This window comes from Mus caroli, unplaced genomic scaffold (genome assembly GCF_978045245.1).
Source record: "Mus caroli unplaced genomic scaffold, Mus_caroli_1 scaffold_6, whole genome shotgun sequence".
NCBI lineage: Eukaryota > Metazoa > Chordata > Mammalia > Rodentia > Muridae > Mus > Mus caroli.
The window spans coordinates 5,219,152-5,236,556 of NW_028227261.1; the positions used below are offsets into that span (position 1 = coordinate 5,219,152).

General features: G+C 48.8%; 1 protein-coding gene across 12 annotated transcripts in view; it reads left to right on the top strand.

The window, feature by feature from the left end:
- Camta1 (calmodulin binding transcription activator 1) overlaps positions 1 to 17,405 on the top strand; it is an 814,691-nt gene that overhangs the window by 776,253 nt on the left and 21,033 nt on the right. For 8 of the 12 annotated variants that reach the window (XM_085838559.1, XM_085838558.1, XM_029476775.2 and 5 more), the window contains 5 exons: positions 8,242 to 8,393; positions 12,383 to 12,579; positions 12,957 to 13,035; positions 13,696 to 14,011; positions 14,374 to 14,897. In XM_085838559.1, the coding sequence (XP_085694685.1) occupies positions 8,242 to 8,393; positions 12,383 to 12,579; positions 12,957 to 13,035; positions 13,696 to 14,011; positions 14,374 to 14,897 (1,268 nt within the window). The remainder of the gene's footprint in view (positions 1 to 8,241; positions 8,394 to 12,382; positions 12,580 to 12,956; positions 13,036 to 13,695; positions 14,012 to 14,373; positions 14,898 to 17,405) is intronic. The other 4 variants (XM_029476778.2, XM_029476777.2, XM_029476780.2 and 1 more) reach the window with 1 other exon arrangement.

Genomic DNA, 17,405 nt, shown 5'->3' on the forward strand with positions numbered 1-17,405 from the left:
TAGCAGTTGCTTTGGAAAATCGGAGTGGTACAGTGTGTGCCTTATCGTGGTCCGGCCTTCCCCTTCCCTCCGCACTTGGACATCTTACGTGGCTTGTCAAGGAGCAGCAGCCTAATGGACTCGGGTGGCCCCGTGTATTCTGGGAAGGAATGAAGTGACTTCACTGTCCCCATCTTTCTGAGCTTCCTGAAACATTTAGGAGGCTTCCTAAGCAGCAATTACAGTTCTTCACAGAAATAGTCACAGCCATACCTCCTCCTGCCTGGTCAGCCCTTGCTGCTGCTGAAGCCAAAGGCTGTAAATGGAACGAGAGACGGCTTCTCGTCCCCCGTCCAAATAGCAACAGGAGGCACATGTGCACTTGAGACACAAATAGCGTGTTTTAAAATAGCAGATGGTATTTGATGGTTGCCCCTTCATTCATTTACCTGCCAAGGCAAACTTTCTCCCCCTCTGGCAACAAGACTCCAAGTGGCTCACCGTGCACGACACGCCTCTCTGCCCGGGCCGCGCATCTGCAGACATCCTTGCCCAAGCATGCATCTGAGGTGGTCCTAGGAAAATATTTCTTTTGTTTCACATCATTAAAAGTTCATGTTCATACAGCAGCTTCACCTGACGGACTTGTTTAACACTGGTAACCAATCACAGGCTCTGCCTTGGGTGCCAGTGAGCTCCGCGCTGGTCGTTTGCAGAGCCCATTTCCCAAGTGCAAAGGGGGGCACCTGACAGTTAGGGGTCAGTGATATTTTTAGTGTGCAGTGCCAGTGGCTACAGAAAAGTGACATTGCTCTGCTAGGAAATTCCAGCTTGTGTCTGTGAGGACGTCACATGGTTGGGTCTTGCTTCCAGGCCTCTGGGCCAGCACTGTGTAGTGACATCATCTCTTTACCTGAGCTGGGAAAAAAGAAAAAAAAAAAAAAAAAGAAGGCAGGCTGCCAGGAAAACACAGCGTTTTTTTCATCTGCCTTCCAAGTCAGCTCCGCTGCATTTTGACCATTTCATCCAATCCCTCTCCGCCCGCTGAAGGAAGCAGTAAGAACTGCTGGTTGGTGCATAGATCCACTGTGGCAGGGAAATCTGCTGAGTCCTTGGCCCGTTGGTAAATGACCTCATCAATAACTTGGCTCCCAGGTGCTTAAATTAGAAAAGAGTACTCCTTCCACCGAGCCCTCGCTCCGCCTTTGCCAGAGCCCTGCGTCCCGAAAGCCCATAGTCTTGCCAGTAGTGGGATGGCGTATAGGGAAGTAAGAGCGTAGTGCTTGCTGAGTTTTTCTCTTAAGACAGAGGACGAGACCGGGAAGGGCAGCTGGGCTCAGTGGAAAGAACAACACTTTGGATTCTAGCCTGTGTTCTGATCTCCGTGCTGATCTTAAACAGCCTGAGCTTGGCTAAGTAAGCCTCGGCTCTCTCCTCTCTAAGTGAAGAGGGGAACCCTTCGGTTGTTGGGTATATGGGACTTAGAAGGGAGGTGTCCCTGGCTTCTGGAGGTGATCCACTTAGCTCAGCCAGCCCTGTTATTGCCCCGTCTTGAAAGTGCTAGCTGAGTTTACAGAGCATCAGAAGTTCACAGGTGGACTGGGAAAAGGGCGACATTAGCTAAGGCCCAGAGGCATGGAAAATTCCTCCTACGTTTGGAGGACAGTGAATTGAGGGGGGAGGGGAGCACCAGAAAACAGAGGAGTGAGCTGGAACAGTTGTTGCAGAGTGTGCTACAGTATAGCAAAAGGTTTAATTCCACAGTACAGGTGGAATGATTTAACTTAAACATTTTTTTAGATACATTTTGAGTATTTTGCCTGCATCTAAGTGCCATGTGAATGCAATACTTGTGATGGCCAGAAGAGGGCGCTATTTGTTGAACACCAGCTCAGACAGCATGGTCAGCCATCCAAGGAGAGGGGATGTGGGGTCAATGACCAAACTAAAGCTGGCACACACTCACACACTTTGTGGATAAAGCAAGCTCTAACCACTTTGTTTTTTCCCTTAGCCCTTTTATACCCCCTAAGACAAAATTCTCTATGTAAGACAAGAATTACCTCATAGCCACGTTACATATTCTTTAAAAACAATCACCACAAAATCACATATTCTTCAAAAACATGAAAATTATTACACAGAAGGAGAACTACAACAGGATTATGGTGCATGCGTTCTTTCGACACTCATACCTAACTACACATTTCCTGTCTGTCTTTCTTTGCACGAGTTCATTGTAACCCTAAAGCAATAATTCTTTTTGCTATTTATTAACCAAGTTTAAGCGGGGCAGTCTATAAGTAGCAAGTTTTTCCCTGCGCTTAGCTGATGACAGTTTGAATTTACCAAGAAACAAATCATCTATCTTACATCTTGTTTCTGACGTCTTGTTTAGCTAACCTGGCTGATCACCTGTCCTCTATTCTCATACTCAGAAATATTTATTCTTTATCCATAACGCTATCCTTTCATGGTGCACACTGAAACCAGTGACTACATCCCTAGACCACAAGCTCCAGGAACTCAGGCCTGATCTGGAATGAAGTGTTTCCTTAGATCGTTAACTTGTTACTTTCTCTTCTTGTAAGGCAGGGAAGCTCACTGCATGCCTTCTCTAACCTCTGCAGCCCTCGCTGTTCTACAAGGGAGGGGGCACGTTCTGCTCCTCATTCTAATAACTGTATCTTTCTGTCAGGACAACCTAAACCATCTTCTTAAACTTTCTGTCAACTCCCTAAAAAGATTAAACCATGAATTCATCTAAACAGCATCATATCGAAAAAGTTCATCTTCATTTTGATCTACAGGAAATTGCCCAAGAGAGTGGGCTGTCTCCCAGGAAACAGTCACACCAGACTATGGGCAGTGAGGGTCTCCCCACACTCAATCCCACCATGCCAGACTCAGGAGGCAGATAGCAAGGACAGATGTGAGAAGGCACAGCAACTGCAAGATGTTATACAGGGTCTGTGCCTCTCCAAGCTACCTCCATTGCAACTGTGCAAAACAGTGTACTGTCTCCAGGAAGCTCACCTGCCCACTGTAGTCTCTCCTGCATGGCATCTGCCACAGAGCTCTGGAACTGGGGTTCCTTGTCGTTCCGAGCCATCGTGTAGGTGCTGGGAACTAAACGTGAGTCCTGTGTAAGAGCAACAAGCACTCCTAACGGCTGAGCCAGTTTTTATGTGCACTGGTATTTTGTCTGCATATATGTTTATGAATTGCTTGTACCCCAATGAGACCGGAAGAATGGGTTGGGTCCCCTGAGACTCGCAGTACGGACAGCTGTGAGCTGCCATGTGGGTGCTGAGAACTGAAACCCAGGTCCTCTGGAAGAGCATCCAGTGCTTGTAACTGCTGAGCCATCTCTCCAGTTCCAGGTCCTGATATTTTAAATCACTGGATCTCATGTCAGAAACCATTCAGTATAACTATGAAAATTAATTGAGTTCTAAAGCTTAAAATAGGATGTCCAACCCCAGGAGCAAGCAGCGGTGCAGCAGGCTCGGGGTCTCTTGGCATAGCCTCCCTCTCACTGATAGCAGATGCTCAGGCCCCTGGATGTCTCCACTTCCAGCAGCAGAGTCCATGTTTTCTAAACTTAGAACATGCTGTGGGTGTCTGACTTCTTGAAAATTTTTCTTTAAGCCTTTGGTACAGCTTAGGAACTTTAAAAGATATAGGAATATTTTCAGTGAATAGTTCCAGTGAATCCCTTTGAGAGTTAAGAATTCCTATCAGAGAGACAGAGAAGTCCCCTGATTGGCTGTGTGGTGCTTTGCATGATGGGAAAGGCTGCCATCAGATAAGTCAAGCCCTAACTACCTGTTCTTGTTTGTTGTTTTATGGTTTTCTGAGAGTGGGTCTTACTGTGTAGATCTGGCTGGCCTGGAACTCACCATGTAGGCCAGGCTGGGTTTGAACCCAGATCTCCCTGTCTCTGCCACCTGAGCTCTGAGTTCAGAGGTGGTGCGACCGCACACAGCTTCAGCAAGCCATTCTTGGTTCTTGGCAGTAATTGGTTGTGTGGTGTTTTCTTTCTGATCTTTGTAACCACCAAGTTATCCATGACAGTGAGTGGTTTCCTTTGTACTTACATTTTTCAATATTGTTGGAAATTTAGGATCTGGGGTGAGAATGTCCAGGCATGTTACTGTACCAGCCTTTTACGTGCCTACCCACGGGTTCTAGCTCCTCTTTTGCAGTCCGACTTATCACTGGGTAGTCTTTGCAGCGTGTCTCCTGTTGCCAGTGCCATGTCTAGGAAACACTTGTTTCTTTTCACAAATGAACATTGTAAAGTTCTTTTCAGCTGTTAAAACGGAATCATGTTTATTTTAACATACAACAGATGGATTGCTGTGGTTGCATGTGTCTGTATACATACAAGTGTGTTCTAGCTCTGTGCACTGATAGAGCCTCGAAGCAGTGACCCAGCATCAGGAAGTGTACACAGCACCCAAGTCCTGGTTCCTAAACACCATCCTCCAGTGAAAGGAGCAGGGTTCCACGTCCCACGGGAACCATTGCTTCTAAGACTGGGTGACACAGAACTCAGTACCCTTCCCTGTGAGCACAGACAGGAGAGTTAGTTCCTTGCTTGCAAAGACTGCATGAGAAAAATCCCAACTTAAGCAGCCAGTCCAGCAGATCCTGCCCAAACCAAACTGGTCAAGGGTCACAGCGTCTATACGCCATCCCCGACCCACTGCTACTCTCATAAGATCCCACGGATGCTATCTAGCCAGACGGTCCTAAAGTGGACGATCACCTGCAGAGTAGCCAAGCACGGGGAGGAAGAGGGATGTTCTTTCACAGTGGAAGCAAGCCAGGGCCTGAGCCATGCTCCTTGAAATGTGGTCCCTACTAGCATCCCCGGCATCCCCTTGAGAACTTGTGAGAAATGTAACTGCTGGGCCTTGCCCAGACCTGTGGGCTCAAAAACCTTAGGAAGAGAGCTCAGAAGTCTCTTAAGCCCTCTGAAAATGGGAGTCACCGATGTTAGTCCATTTCCTATGGAGATAGTAAAGCCAAGTGCCTCCTCAGTACCCAGGGTGCATTGGACTCTGGACACCCCAGAGGTACCAGGACCCAAGAATCCTCAGGTCTCCTACACAAAGTGTTTGCATAGAGCTTGTGTGCACCTTCCCTTGGATTTCACTGTCTCACAGTTGTTTGCTGTATCTAATATAAGGTAAATGCTGTGTCAGTCAATATGCCGTATCGTTCGGGAATGACGACAAGACATCCACACACGCTCAGTGTGCTCGTTTGATGGGATTCAAGCTCCGAATCACTGATAAGACAGCCCTTAGAATTTTGATGTTTTGTTTTTTCTTTGACGGTATCTCACTGTGTAGGCCTGGCTGGCCAAGAGCTTGCTATGTAGACGAGGCTAGCCTCAAACTCACAGAGATCTGCCTGACTTAGCCTCCTGAGTTCTGGGATTACAGGTGTGAACCACCAGGCTTTTTAAATTTTGAAACAGTGTTGATAAATTACCCAGTCTGGCTTTGAACTCTTGATCCTCTTACCTCACACTCAGATTAGGAGCCTAACTGATTCAGCTAGTCTGCTTTGCCGTAGAGATGCCATCTCTGCCTCCCAAGTGCTGGGCTTCGAGACAAGTTACCATATGTACTCAGACCTTCCGTGGTGAGTGGAAATGTCAAGTTCCCTTGCTTGCAGGGCAAGTGCTTCACGGACTGAGCCTCTTCCCCATCTCCTCCATCTTCATTTAGAGATACTTTCTATCTTTCAAATAAGCCCATGGATACCCAGGACATAGATACAGAGGCAGCTCTGTTAGAGACTGGATGATTTATAAAGAATAGGTGTTTATTTGGCCCATGAGTCAGAGGCTGGGTATCTTTATGAAGTGCTTCATAAAGAAGTAGTTTATCAATATATAAGTACTCACTGCATAGCAACAGGGCAGCCTTGTTTCTGGGGATTAAAAGCCAGTGTAGTGTTCAGCCTTTGGAAGTCAGGAGAGTCTGTGTCCTTTTCAATCTAGGCCTGGCAGGAGGGACAGGCAGGTGAACACCCTTAGCACAGCATAGTCCAGTGTGCTCCACAGGAAACTGGTGGCTTTGTCCAGGTGAATGTAACCAGGTCTCCTGGCTTTCAGAGCCTCTGTGACTTTGTCTCCTGAGGAGTGGCTCATCTTGGCTGCTGGGTCCATAGTGCTTGGGGAAAAGTGCAGGGATAAGAAGGAGCTGGGGCCGAGGAGGCTTAGAATTCAGCTACATTGTGTCAGTGAGGTAGCCTACTGCAGGGCCAGAGGTGAATGGAGGCGAAACTGAGCCACCACTGCACTGCGGGAAGGAAGGAGGGAACTTTGCAGTGTCCCAGGCCTGCTGCTTCCTGCTGAGCTGTGACCCAAGGGTGGAGCTCTGTCTTTAGCTGACCTCTGACAGAGGGATAAGTTTCCTGTACCATTTGGGTTCCTGGGATCCAAATGCTGAAGGCCCTCTGGTAATCTTCCCCATCTACCCTTCGTCCCAGACAGTGTTGGTTCCAAATTACTCACGTGCAGAACCCTCAGATGAAATCCTCCAAGATGGCCGGATCACGTTAGACGGAGATGGGGGGAGGGCTCCCGTTTCACTTGAGTGTGTACGCTTGTCTCTGTTAAAGGTATTTGTGGAGGCGACCTCCAGACTGGGAAAAGGTCTCCCTCTTGTGTACTTTAGTAAAATAATTGTGTAGTTTAGTAAATTGTGTAGTTTAGTAAAGTAAAATGAATTTGATGGAAAGTTAATATTTAAAGTTTCCAAGGAAGAAGTATGTTTTTTCAGGGCATTTCAAGCCTGTGCCTGTCTTTCTCTAATAATTCCTTCCTGGGGCGTTTGGCCAGAGAGAGGAGCCATCCTTGTGTGCCGCTGTTTGTAAAGCAGCGGTACCTGCCTCCTGTGTTGGTGAAGAACTTGGGATGGAGGGGGTACCACCCTGGTGTGTTGTCTCTGCCTTGCACGTGAGCTGCCCCACTCACCAGTCTGGGGTTACCGTGAGGGTGGCAGGGAACACCGGCTGATCTCCCCTTTCCAGGCTTCTCTGTGACTTAGATGGCTGGGTGTTCTGAATGGAGCTGTGCCTTTTGAAGTTTGGGCGAGAAACATGCTCTAACTGCCTTGAGCAAGGTCCTGACGACTGTGTTCGCCTTGAGGAGTTGATGTGGAGAACGCTTCCTTAGGGCATAGCATATTCTGAGCATGGCCGTGTATGAACCAGTGGGATTCCCACTGGTTTGCTGGGAGTTAGGGGTACTGTGGCTTTATCCTTGCTGTGCAGTTAGCCGACCAGGACAGCAGTGTTCCGCGTAGCCCACCTCTCCCTCCTCTCCGGTCCACCCTTCCCCCTCCTTGCACGGCTTGCCTCAGGCTCTTTACTTCTGGCTTCTGTTTTTTTCTCTTCACACCCGCCAGACTTAAGGGTCACCTTTCCTGACGTATCTCAGCTCTGTGCCCACGCACTCTGGTCACACACACTCGCTGCCTCGTTTGCACACTCTGACGGGGCTCCAGCAGCACCATACCTCTTCTGCCCTCCTCAGCGCTGCGGGAACCCCCTGGCACCATATTTACCTGTGGCGTTAATATGGCACCGATGACTTCGGTAATGATTTGGGGTCCTCTTACTCCTGTGGCATGTCCGGGTTCTTCCTGCGTGTGTGCTGTCTGGTCTTTACTTGGTGGTATAGGCTCATGCTTTCTGAATTTACAGTCCCAGCTCCTGCGGCGATGGCTTGTTGCCTTTGTTAGGTAGGGCTGAACCATGTACCTGCCTCTGACTGAGAGTGTTAAACTCTGTAAGGGAGCTTACACCCTCCTGCCTCCTTTCTCGAAATCTTCCCCCGCTAACTTATATTACATCATAGCCACTTCCGGTGTCTTCCCTGAGTGGTGGTGGTGTAGTGGTGTGGCTGTGGGGGTGTGGGGGTGTTTTGTCTACTTCCCTCAGGGTTTCTGTGGGGAATTCCACAAACAAATAGTGAGGCAGGAACCCAAAATTGAGGGTTTTGACACAAGGGGAATTTTTTTTTCTGGTCCTTCCTCTGGGCACTGTGGGCTTCTGTAAGCCTTACGTTCTGGTGTGCGGAGACAGCCTGCCTGCCTTACTGGGGAGACCAGCCTGCCGTAGTCCCTCGCTTGGCAGAGCTGCTGACAGCCTTTTGGACACCAGACTCACAAGCTGGCATAGGCACAGGTCAAAGGCTTTCTTCTAGAACTCAGCCTCACGCCTCCCGCTCTGCCCTAGACAACCAGTTCAGGATGTCCATCCTGGAGCGCCTGGAGCAGATGGAAAGGAGGATGGCCGAGATGACCGGCTCCCAGCAGCACAAGCAGGCGAGCGGCGGAGGCGGCAGCGGGAGCGGCAGCGGGAGCGGTGCCGGAGGGGGCCAGGCCCAGGTAGGCCCTGCCGTCCGTCGGCGGCAGCTTCTGTTTGCTGTGTTTCATCTGTGCACGAGGCACCTGGTGCCAGTGCCCTCCTTGCTGCTACTGGTGTCATTGTCCAGGACCCTGCATCGTCGTGCCCTTGCTCAGTCTGTGTGGTGTGAAAGAGGCCTGGGTGCAGACTGACCAGCCCAGTCTCCAGCTGTCCCTCTTGGTCTCAGAGCTCACTGTGTTCCCTGGCAGTTGGAAGGAGCAGCCAAGGGTTGATGCCCATCTGCCAGAACTCCGAATTAAACCAGTCTCTCTCCTTCCTATTCTGTGTCTCATGCCTGTCTGGAGAAATTAGAGCATAATTCAATCTAGCAGTCCTTAATGCCTTTTTACAGCCCCCAGAAAATGAACTCAGAAAATGGTGAGGACTGTTGTCCAGTGAGCCACCGCATGGGGTCGATCATCTCTTGCAACACCTTTCCTCTTCTTTTTAAATTTTATTTTCTTCATTTTTGTTTGTGTACATGACACACGTGGGGCCCCAGGGGGACAGCTGTGGGGAGTCAGTTCTCTCCTGACACTTTGGTTCTGGGATTGGCTGCAGGCTGTCAGGCATAGTGACAAGCACTGCTGTCCACTGAGCCATCAGTCCACCAGCCCCACTTGTACTTTCTTCATAGACTGCACAGAGACTGTATGGAGTGGCCACACAGGGAGATGGCCGAGTATTGCTGTCACACTACTGTCCCTGAAGCGTCTGAGGCCATCCCAACTAGGAGCTTCGTTTTGAGAAAGTCTGAGGATAAACTCTTTTCTTGCATCAGCTACCGAGTCCTTCCTTGCCTGAGAGCCACAAGGAAACCCCCTTCCTATTCTTCACCATGAAGGATGGGCTCCTGTGCAGGATTCTTTTTCTCTCCTCCTCTCTCTTCCACACCCCTCTTTCTGTTTTGTTTTGTTTGCTGTCTTGTTTTGATTTTGTTTGTGAGGTAAGGTCTCTCCATATAGCCCTGGCTGGGCTGGAACTCACTATATAGACCATGGTGGCCTTGAACTCATTGGAGATTGGCCGCCTCTGCCTCTTTAGGGCTTGGGTCAAGTTGTGTATCACCACCATGCCTGGCAGAATTTCCTCTTTTGTTTGTTTGGAAATCTTGAAAATATGAAACACTAGCAATATTTTAATTTACTTATTTTATGCACATGGGTGTTTTGCCTGAGTGCGTGTGTGCATGCGCGCGCGTCATGTGCACACAGTGCCTGAAGAGACCAGCAGAGGGCATCAGATTTCTGTGGAGCTAGACTTATACATGTTTGGGTGCAATCATATGGGCGCTAGGAATTGACCCTTGCAAGAGCAACAAGTGTCCTTAACTGCTGAGCCATCTGTTCAGCACCAGTATTTTTTTTATATTAACAACAGATGAAAGCAAAGCATTAAAAATATCTCAGATTTTCTTTTATGTCTCCCATCTTCAGAAATTGGTGGTCAAGGCCACACTGTTAAGACTAGCCTAGAATGCCTCTACCTCCCAAATACTGATATTAAAAGTCAATATGCCACTATATCCAGCCCAAGAGAGCTTTGATTTTCACCTGATACTAAGTTGTGTAGAGCAAGTAATCTGTATATTGATATAAGGGCCAAATGATAGGTTCCCGTGAAATCCTTTTCACACACGAACATCACATAAAGGGAACAAACAGTTTAGCACACTTTTGAGCTCAGCCATATGGCAGCTGGCCCTCTGTGATCTGATCCAACGTCAGCTACAACTACTTGCCTTTAATAAATGACGGTGTCTACTACACACGACGGAGACAGAGACAGGGCCGTTTGTGTTTCATTGGAAACTTGCCCTCCTTAGTCACTGGCTGATGGTCTCCATGTCTCTATAAACCTGTCTGCATGGTGTGTATAGAACAGGCTTTCTGCTTGGGCCAAGGTCAGTCTGTTGCATATTGAGATGGCTCAGCTATCTTTTCTGTAGTGTTTTGACAGCTCTGGTGAAGATGACCCTTCATCGACCGGTTGTCTGCCTTTTTAACTTTCGGAAAAAAATTTTTTTTTTAGATTTAAAAATAAAGAACATTGAAGACCAACATTGTTTCTGTCCTATTTGGATTATGTGGAATTTATTGCCAGAAAATAATGGGTTTTTACAGTAACACCAGAGGTGGGGGGGGGGGTTAGGCTACATGTGCCACTTGGCTAAGCGTGTTGAACAAAGGACTGCTACTCAGGACTCCACTTGCTGGGTACCAGCCTTGATTTTTATCCCTCTTTTGTTCCCAGCAAGGAAGGCATGTAGCCAGCGCTGAGGGTCCTGTGGGCCCTTACGATTAGTAACCCTTACAGTGCATCTCTCAGGGTCGCCTGTGTACCCCTTTGAAGTTTGTAAGAACTTAAAAAAAAAAAAGGAGGGCTGGTGAGATGGCTCGTTGGTAAAGAGCCCTGGCTGCTCTTGCAGAGGGCCTGGGTTCGAATCTCAGCACCCACATGGCAGCTCACAAGCTGTAGCTCCAGTTCTTCAGGCCTCTGTGAACAGTGGGTACACACATACAAACAGAACACTCCTACACATATGATTTCTTTTTAAAAAGTTAAAAAAAAAGGTTTTTGGATATTTTTAAGCACTTCTGTTTTGTTTTTTGTTGTTGTTGTTGTTTGTTTTGGTTTGGTTTTTTGTTTTGTTTTTTTCGAGACAGGGTTTCTCTGGCTCATCCTGGAACTCACTTTGTAGACCAGGCTGGCCTCGAACTCAGAAATTCACCTGCCTCTGCCTCCCGAGTGCCGGAATTAAAGGCGTGTGCCACCATGCCCAGCAAGCACTTCTGTTTTAAAAAGAAAAATCCACATTGAATTGACACCACATCCCTTGGTTTTAGAAGAAGCAGGAGTCAGCTGTTGGAGTGACCCAGATGGGAACCACTTGCTGCCTGTGGTGACTGCTGTCATCGGGGCCTAGAGGGTTTTCAATAGTGTCGACTCCCCTGAGAGACAGCAGTGTGTCACAGTCACTATAGCTACTGTGAGGATGAGGATGGTAGGGCACGGTGACCTGTGCCTCCACCTCACACAATGCTGTTTCACAGGCTCCCCTCCCCCAACTCTCCCCTCTCCTGTCCCCTTTTAGCCCCCCCTTGCTGCTTCTGCTTCTTCTCCTCTCAACTTAAACAAAATCCTTTCTAAAATGTAACATTTCAGTAAAATAGAACTTATGCGTATATCAGATTCACTATTACCCATGTGAAGCTATGGTTTCTTAGATCCAAATATAATTACCTTATCCCCCCCCCCCCACTGCCCATCTTCCCTCTGTAGCCTCCCAGACTCCCTGATTATTCTCTTTTAATTCCATGGCCTCTTTTTTCATTATCATTACATACGTATGTACACCTAACACCTGCTCAGTTTATATGTTAGTTGTTTTCAAGGGCCGACTATCTAACTGGTCATTGTGCTCTGTCCTGGGGAGACCATTTCCCAGACTCGCACCATTCAGAAATTGCCTGTAGTTCTTTGTGTAGGGTTGAGACCTTTGGCATGTCTCTTGTATTTCTTTAAAAAAAAAAAATTACCAGGGGGCCCTGCAAAATGGCTCTGCAGATAGGTCCTCCATTGTAGGACCCAATTTCAGTTCCCAGCATGCTTGGCGGTGGTTTGTGTAACTCTGCTCCAGAGAATCTAGCCTCCTGTTCTAGCCTTTCCAGGCACACACCTGTACTCATGCACACATTCATAATTAATATATATGTAATTAGAAATAAAATAAAACTGTGTGTGCAAGCCAGAGGGCAGCTTACCATGTAGGTTCCAGGGGACCAGACCATGGTCCTCTTGCTTGGCCTTTCCCCCTTGGAGCGATCTTGCCAGCCCCTTCTCCAGTTCTTAAGGGTTCTTTGTTTTCACTGTTAACGTGTTTTCTACTGACTGCTGCTTGTCGTTTGTCTCACTTGTGTGGAAAAGGGCCCGGGGCCCTGGATGTGACGTGTACTTTCTCCTGATGCAGTGTGCCTCGGGTGCTGGGACCCTGGGGAGCTGCTTCGAGAGCCGTGTGGTTGTCGTGTGTGAGAAGATGATGAGCCGGGCCTGCTGGGCCAAGTCCAAGCATCTGATCCATTCGAAGACCTTCCGAGGGATGACCCTCTTACACCTGGCTGCTGCCCAGGGCTACGCCACCCTGATCCAGACCCTCATCAAATGGCGGTAAGGCCAGGCACAAAGGCCCCAGCCGTCCCCACCTCTCCGGTTCCTGGGCTTTCCCCGCTGGTGCCCAGGAATCTGCTCGCTCAGTGTGTGTCATGGCCCGTGAGCCAGGGCTTTTTCCCAGGATGGGTCCCTGGAGATTTGTGTGGTCTTGTGCCCTTGACTGCCGAGGGAGACATGAGATGCTAGGCGCTCTGCTTCCTTTGGGCTCTTGTCAAATGGAGTCCAATCTGCCCTTGGAATCTAGAATCCTATTTCTTCACACCAGGGAGGCTTGGTGCCCAGTTTGGTTTCCTTTTCATGGGTTCTGTGTTGTCCTGGTGTTTCCTTTTGCCGTGGGCTAATGTGTGGTAACCTCTGTGCTATCTCCCCAACAGCACAAAGCATGCAGACAGCATTGATTTGGAACTGGAGGTTGATCCCCTGAATGTGGACCACTTCTCCTGTACTCCTCTGGTAAGGAAGAGGCTTGTTAGCTTGGCAGTGATGGCGCACACCTTTAATCCCAGAATTCAGGAGGCAGAGGCAGGCAAATCTTTTGAGTTCGAGGCCAGCCTGGTCTACAGAGCGAGTTCTAGGACAGACAGGGTTATATGGAGAAACTCTATCTTAAGATGGATGGATGGATGGATGGATGGATGAGGTGGCTTGTTTAGTCCCCTAACCATCTCTCTAAACTGACACAGGAACTCTAGATCCCAATGGGATCTGAGAATGTAACTTAAAAGATAAGATGAGACTAAAAACAGAGTATGATGGTGGTGCAAACTTCTAACGTAAGCTTTCAGGAGATGGAATCGGGAGGTTCACAAGTTTAAGGTCATCCTTGGCTACACAGTTCAAGGCCAGCCTGGGCTGTAATGATACACTTTCTAAATATAATATAAAGATAAATTCTAATCTGATGTAGGAAAGTGAATTTATAGACTCTGGGGGAGTGACAGACATGCACACCATTATTTCTCGTTGGAATTAGATAGCTGCAATGGCACTATTCATCCAGTGGCCCCACAAAGAACGCCAACAGACTAGTGTTTCTGCTGGTAGCAACATCAAAAGAGACATCCATTTTTTGGTCTCCTGTTAAGTTCCTCCATCTGTCTGCCTGGCTTTCAGATGTGGGCCTGTGCCCTGGGGCACTTGGAAGCGGCTGTGGTGCTCTACAAGTGGGACCGCCGGGCCATCTCCATCCCCGACTCTCTGGGACGGCTGCCTTTGGGGATTGCCAGGTCGAGGGGCCATGTGAAGTTAGCAGAGTGTCTGGAACACCTGCAGAGAGACGAGCAGGCCCAGTTGGAACAGGCCTCCCGGATCCACTGTGCCCCAAGCGAAGAGCCAACCACAGACAGCTGGATGGCCCAGTGGCAGAGGGAGGCTATGAGCCCTCCAGAAATACCCAAAGGAGTCACTGTCATTGCGAGCACCAATCCAGGTACAAATTCACAAGGGATCATCTTGGAACTTGCCGGCTCCCCCATTGGCTGTCTGCAGCTTCCCTTAGAAGAGTCTGTAGGAAACATTTAAGGGTTTGGTGGGAGGGGGCTACTTATTGCTTCTGATTTTCCTTTAAAAGTAGTGCCCCTCCCAATATGGAAAGTCTGTTTGTACAGGAAACGAATACTTTTGGAGGAGGATTGTCTGAGCAGTCTAGGCTGCTAGGGAGTATTTATACCTCAGGAACATGCCTTGCGCTCCAGCTTCGCCCTCCTTATCTCCCAGGCATAAAGTGTTAATTCTTTAGGGATTCCTACTTTCATCACCTGACCTGACTGTCCTTTCTACTGTACTTTTCAGAGCTGAGAAGACCTCGGTCTGAACCCTCTAATTACTACAGCACTGAGGGCCACAAAGATTATCCGGCTCCCAAAAAGCATAAATTGAACCCCGAGTCCTTCCAGGCAAGGCAGGAGAAGCTGCTCTGCACTGCACTGAGTCTGGAGCAGCCAAATATCAGGAAGCAGAGCCCTAGGTCTAAGCAGTCTTCCCCCGAGACAATCAGCCCCAGTGAAGGAGTGAGGGAGTACAGCCGGGAAGCCTCCCCTCCCACTCCAGAGACTGCAGCATCCCAAGCGTCTGCATCTCAGCCTGTAGTAAAGTGGAGTGCCAAAGATCTTTACATTGGTGTGTCTACAGTACAGGTGACTGGAAATCCGAAGGGGACCAGTGTAGTAAAGGACGCGGCGCCTTCACAGGTGCGTCCGAGAGAACCAATGAGCGTCCTGATGTTGGCTAACAGAGAGGTGGTGAATACAGAGATGGGGGCCTACCGGGATAGGACAGAGCACGAGGATTGCCCCCAGCCCATGGATGATATTCAGGTAAGCCTGCAGAAGCTGGAGCCCCACAGCAGCCCCGAACATCATGGTTCAGTTCTGAAAGTCGTGTAGTCTTTACGCCCCCACACACCTGACCATCCCCATCCCAGGAAGAGTCACAGTCTGGTCTTGCTCAGGCGGACGTGGAGTTATCGGCTTTCCTGGAACCACGTTTTCCTTCTGTGAACTAGGCACCGTGAGTAGGGCCTGACCACAGACCCTTAACAAAGCCCTCCCTCCAGTACCAGCCTCTTGAGAACTAAACTTATGACACTAATAACTAGTGCCCTGCTTCCTTGCATCCGGGGTGGCAGCTTTGCTGTTTGCGGTACTGGTTATAATAGAGTCAAGGCCCTAAAAATAGCCAGCAAGGAAGACTGCAGACAGGATTTGGATTATCTGAGTGACTTTGACGAGCACGGCCGTCATCTAGCCATTGTGAAGGGCATCTGTGGCTCGAGGCTCACATGGCATGTAGTGAAATACCTCCAGAGCTAATAACTGACTGCCCTTGTAATGAACGTAGGAAGCAGAGTCCTCTGAGGGCACTAAAGTTGTCATAGACTAAACAAGGCACCAGGCTACTAGACAAAAATCCACCAACTCAGCTATGCAGAAGCAGTCAGAAGGGGCCACCAGACAGCAAGCATGGTTTTCTATGCTCTACTCCTCAGCCTCTGTTTCCAGGTTCCTGTCAAAGCAGACGGGGTGATGCTGGGGTGGGAAGGCCACGCTCCTGCCAGCTCGTCCTGGAGAGGTGTATCTGCTGAGTCATGCCTGAGCATTGCACCCTGGGGGAACTCTTTGGTTTTCTGTGACAAACAAAAAGCCTGCGTGTGTATTGCCAGTATAGCCTCTGCTCCTGGTGGGCAGCAGACCCCACCACTGATTTACCAACAACCGTATAGCCAGGATGATGTCTGCCAGGTTAAATCAAATGATACAGTTTGGGCCTTGCACGTGTTAGGCAAACACTCTCCACTGGGCACCATCCTCAGCCCCTTTTCAGTTTTATCTAGAGACGTGATCTCATTAAGTTCCCCAGCTGGTGTCAAACCTCCAACTTCAGCCTCTCAAGTAGCTAGAGTTAGAGATGCGTCCCATCACACCCAGCCTAAGTCCAATAATGTTGTAGTCAAAAGGCTGGTAAAGGTTTTTTTGTTTTGTTTTCTGTAAAGAGCCAGATGGTGACTATTCTCCGGCTTTGTGGCTCATACAGAAACTGTGATAGCCTTGGATCTGCCTTAAGAGCACGAAAGGAACTGTAGACAAAGTTAAAGGGATAAGCAGAGCTGCGACGTGGTAAAACTCGCATCACACAAACTGGCAGCTGGCTCTGCTCAGCCTGCTACAGTCTGCCTAGTCCTCGGTGTGGACCATTCCTGCTTGCACCAGTGGTGGTTACTTTCCTGCTTGGCATGACTCTGCTTGGCATGACGAAACCAGCTAAGCAGGGCAGGGGACATTTCTGGTTCAGTTTGAAGGTATAACCCTGGCATTGTGCTGGGGGAGGCAGGGCAGCAGGAGCGTGAGGAACCTGCTCTGTGCCAAGCAGTCGGCAAGGAGCTGGTTGCTGGTGCTCTTGCCTTTCTGCTTATTCAGCCCGTGCCCCCAGCCCTTGGGGTGACAATGTCTGTTCAGGGTGGATCTTCTCTTCTTAGTTAAACCTTATGGAAACACTGTCATCGATAGTTGTTCATTGAGGAAATTTTATCTTAGACATTTAAAATAGGAGGTTTTTTTTGGGGGGGGATGAGATTTTTAGATTGTAAAATCTACTTTAGGCAACTATAGATAGTTGTCTGACTATCAGAAAAGTCTTAGGTCAGCTCAGCTTCCTGTATCAACTCTCGGTGTCCCCACCGCACCATCCACCCAGATCTGATTCCATTCCCAGAACTTTGCCTTTCTGAAAGCTTCATCTAACTGAGATGTAGTCTTCTATGTGTTATTGTTGTAGTGACTAGAATACCTGGTATAGGACGGGTTAAAGAGTTTATGGCCTTGGAAGGGCATGGCAGGGCCCACTGAGTGTGCTCAGGAACCAGAACTGGAGCTCTGCCTTCAAAGGCCTCTGCTTACCAGTGTGTGTTTTACACTCCTCTGATGCTGTGATAGAACACTCTGACAAAGTCAGCCTGAGGGAGAAAGGTCTATTTAGCACATAGAGCACATAGTTCAAGACACCGTCTGTAGTGGCTGGGAGGTCAAGGCAGCTTGGAGCAGCTGCTCATCATACAGCCAAAGGCCAGAAACACAGGCCAGTGACTGCTTCTCTGTGCTCAGCTTGCTCGCTTGCTGGTACACGGACCAGGCAGAATACCAGTCCAGGGAACAGTCCACCTACAGGAAAGCCTGGTCTTCCTTCATAACTGTGTGTAATCAGGATAACTCTCAACAGACATGCCCAGAAGCTTCTCTCGGGTGCTTCTAGATTCTGTCAAGTGGACAACACTTACTGTCACCCTCCTCATGTCAGCGAGACCCTACTTACTGAAGGTTTCATAGCCT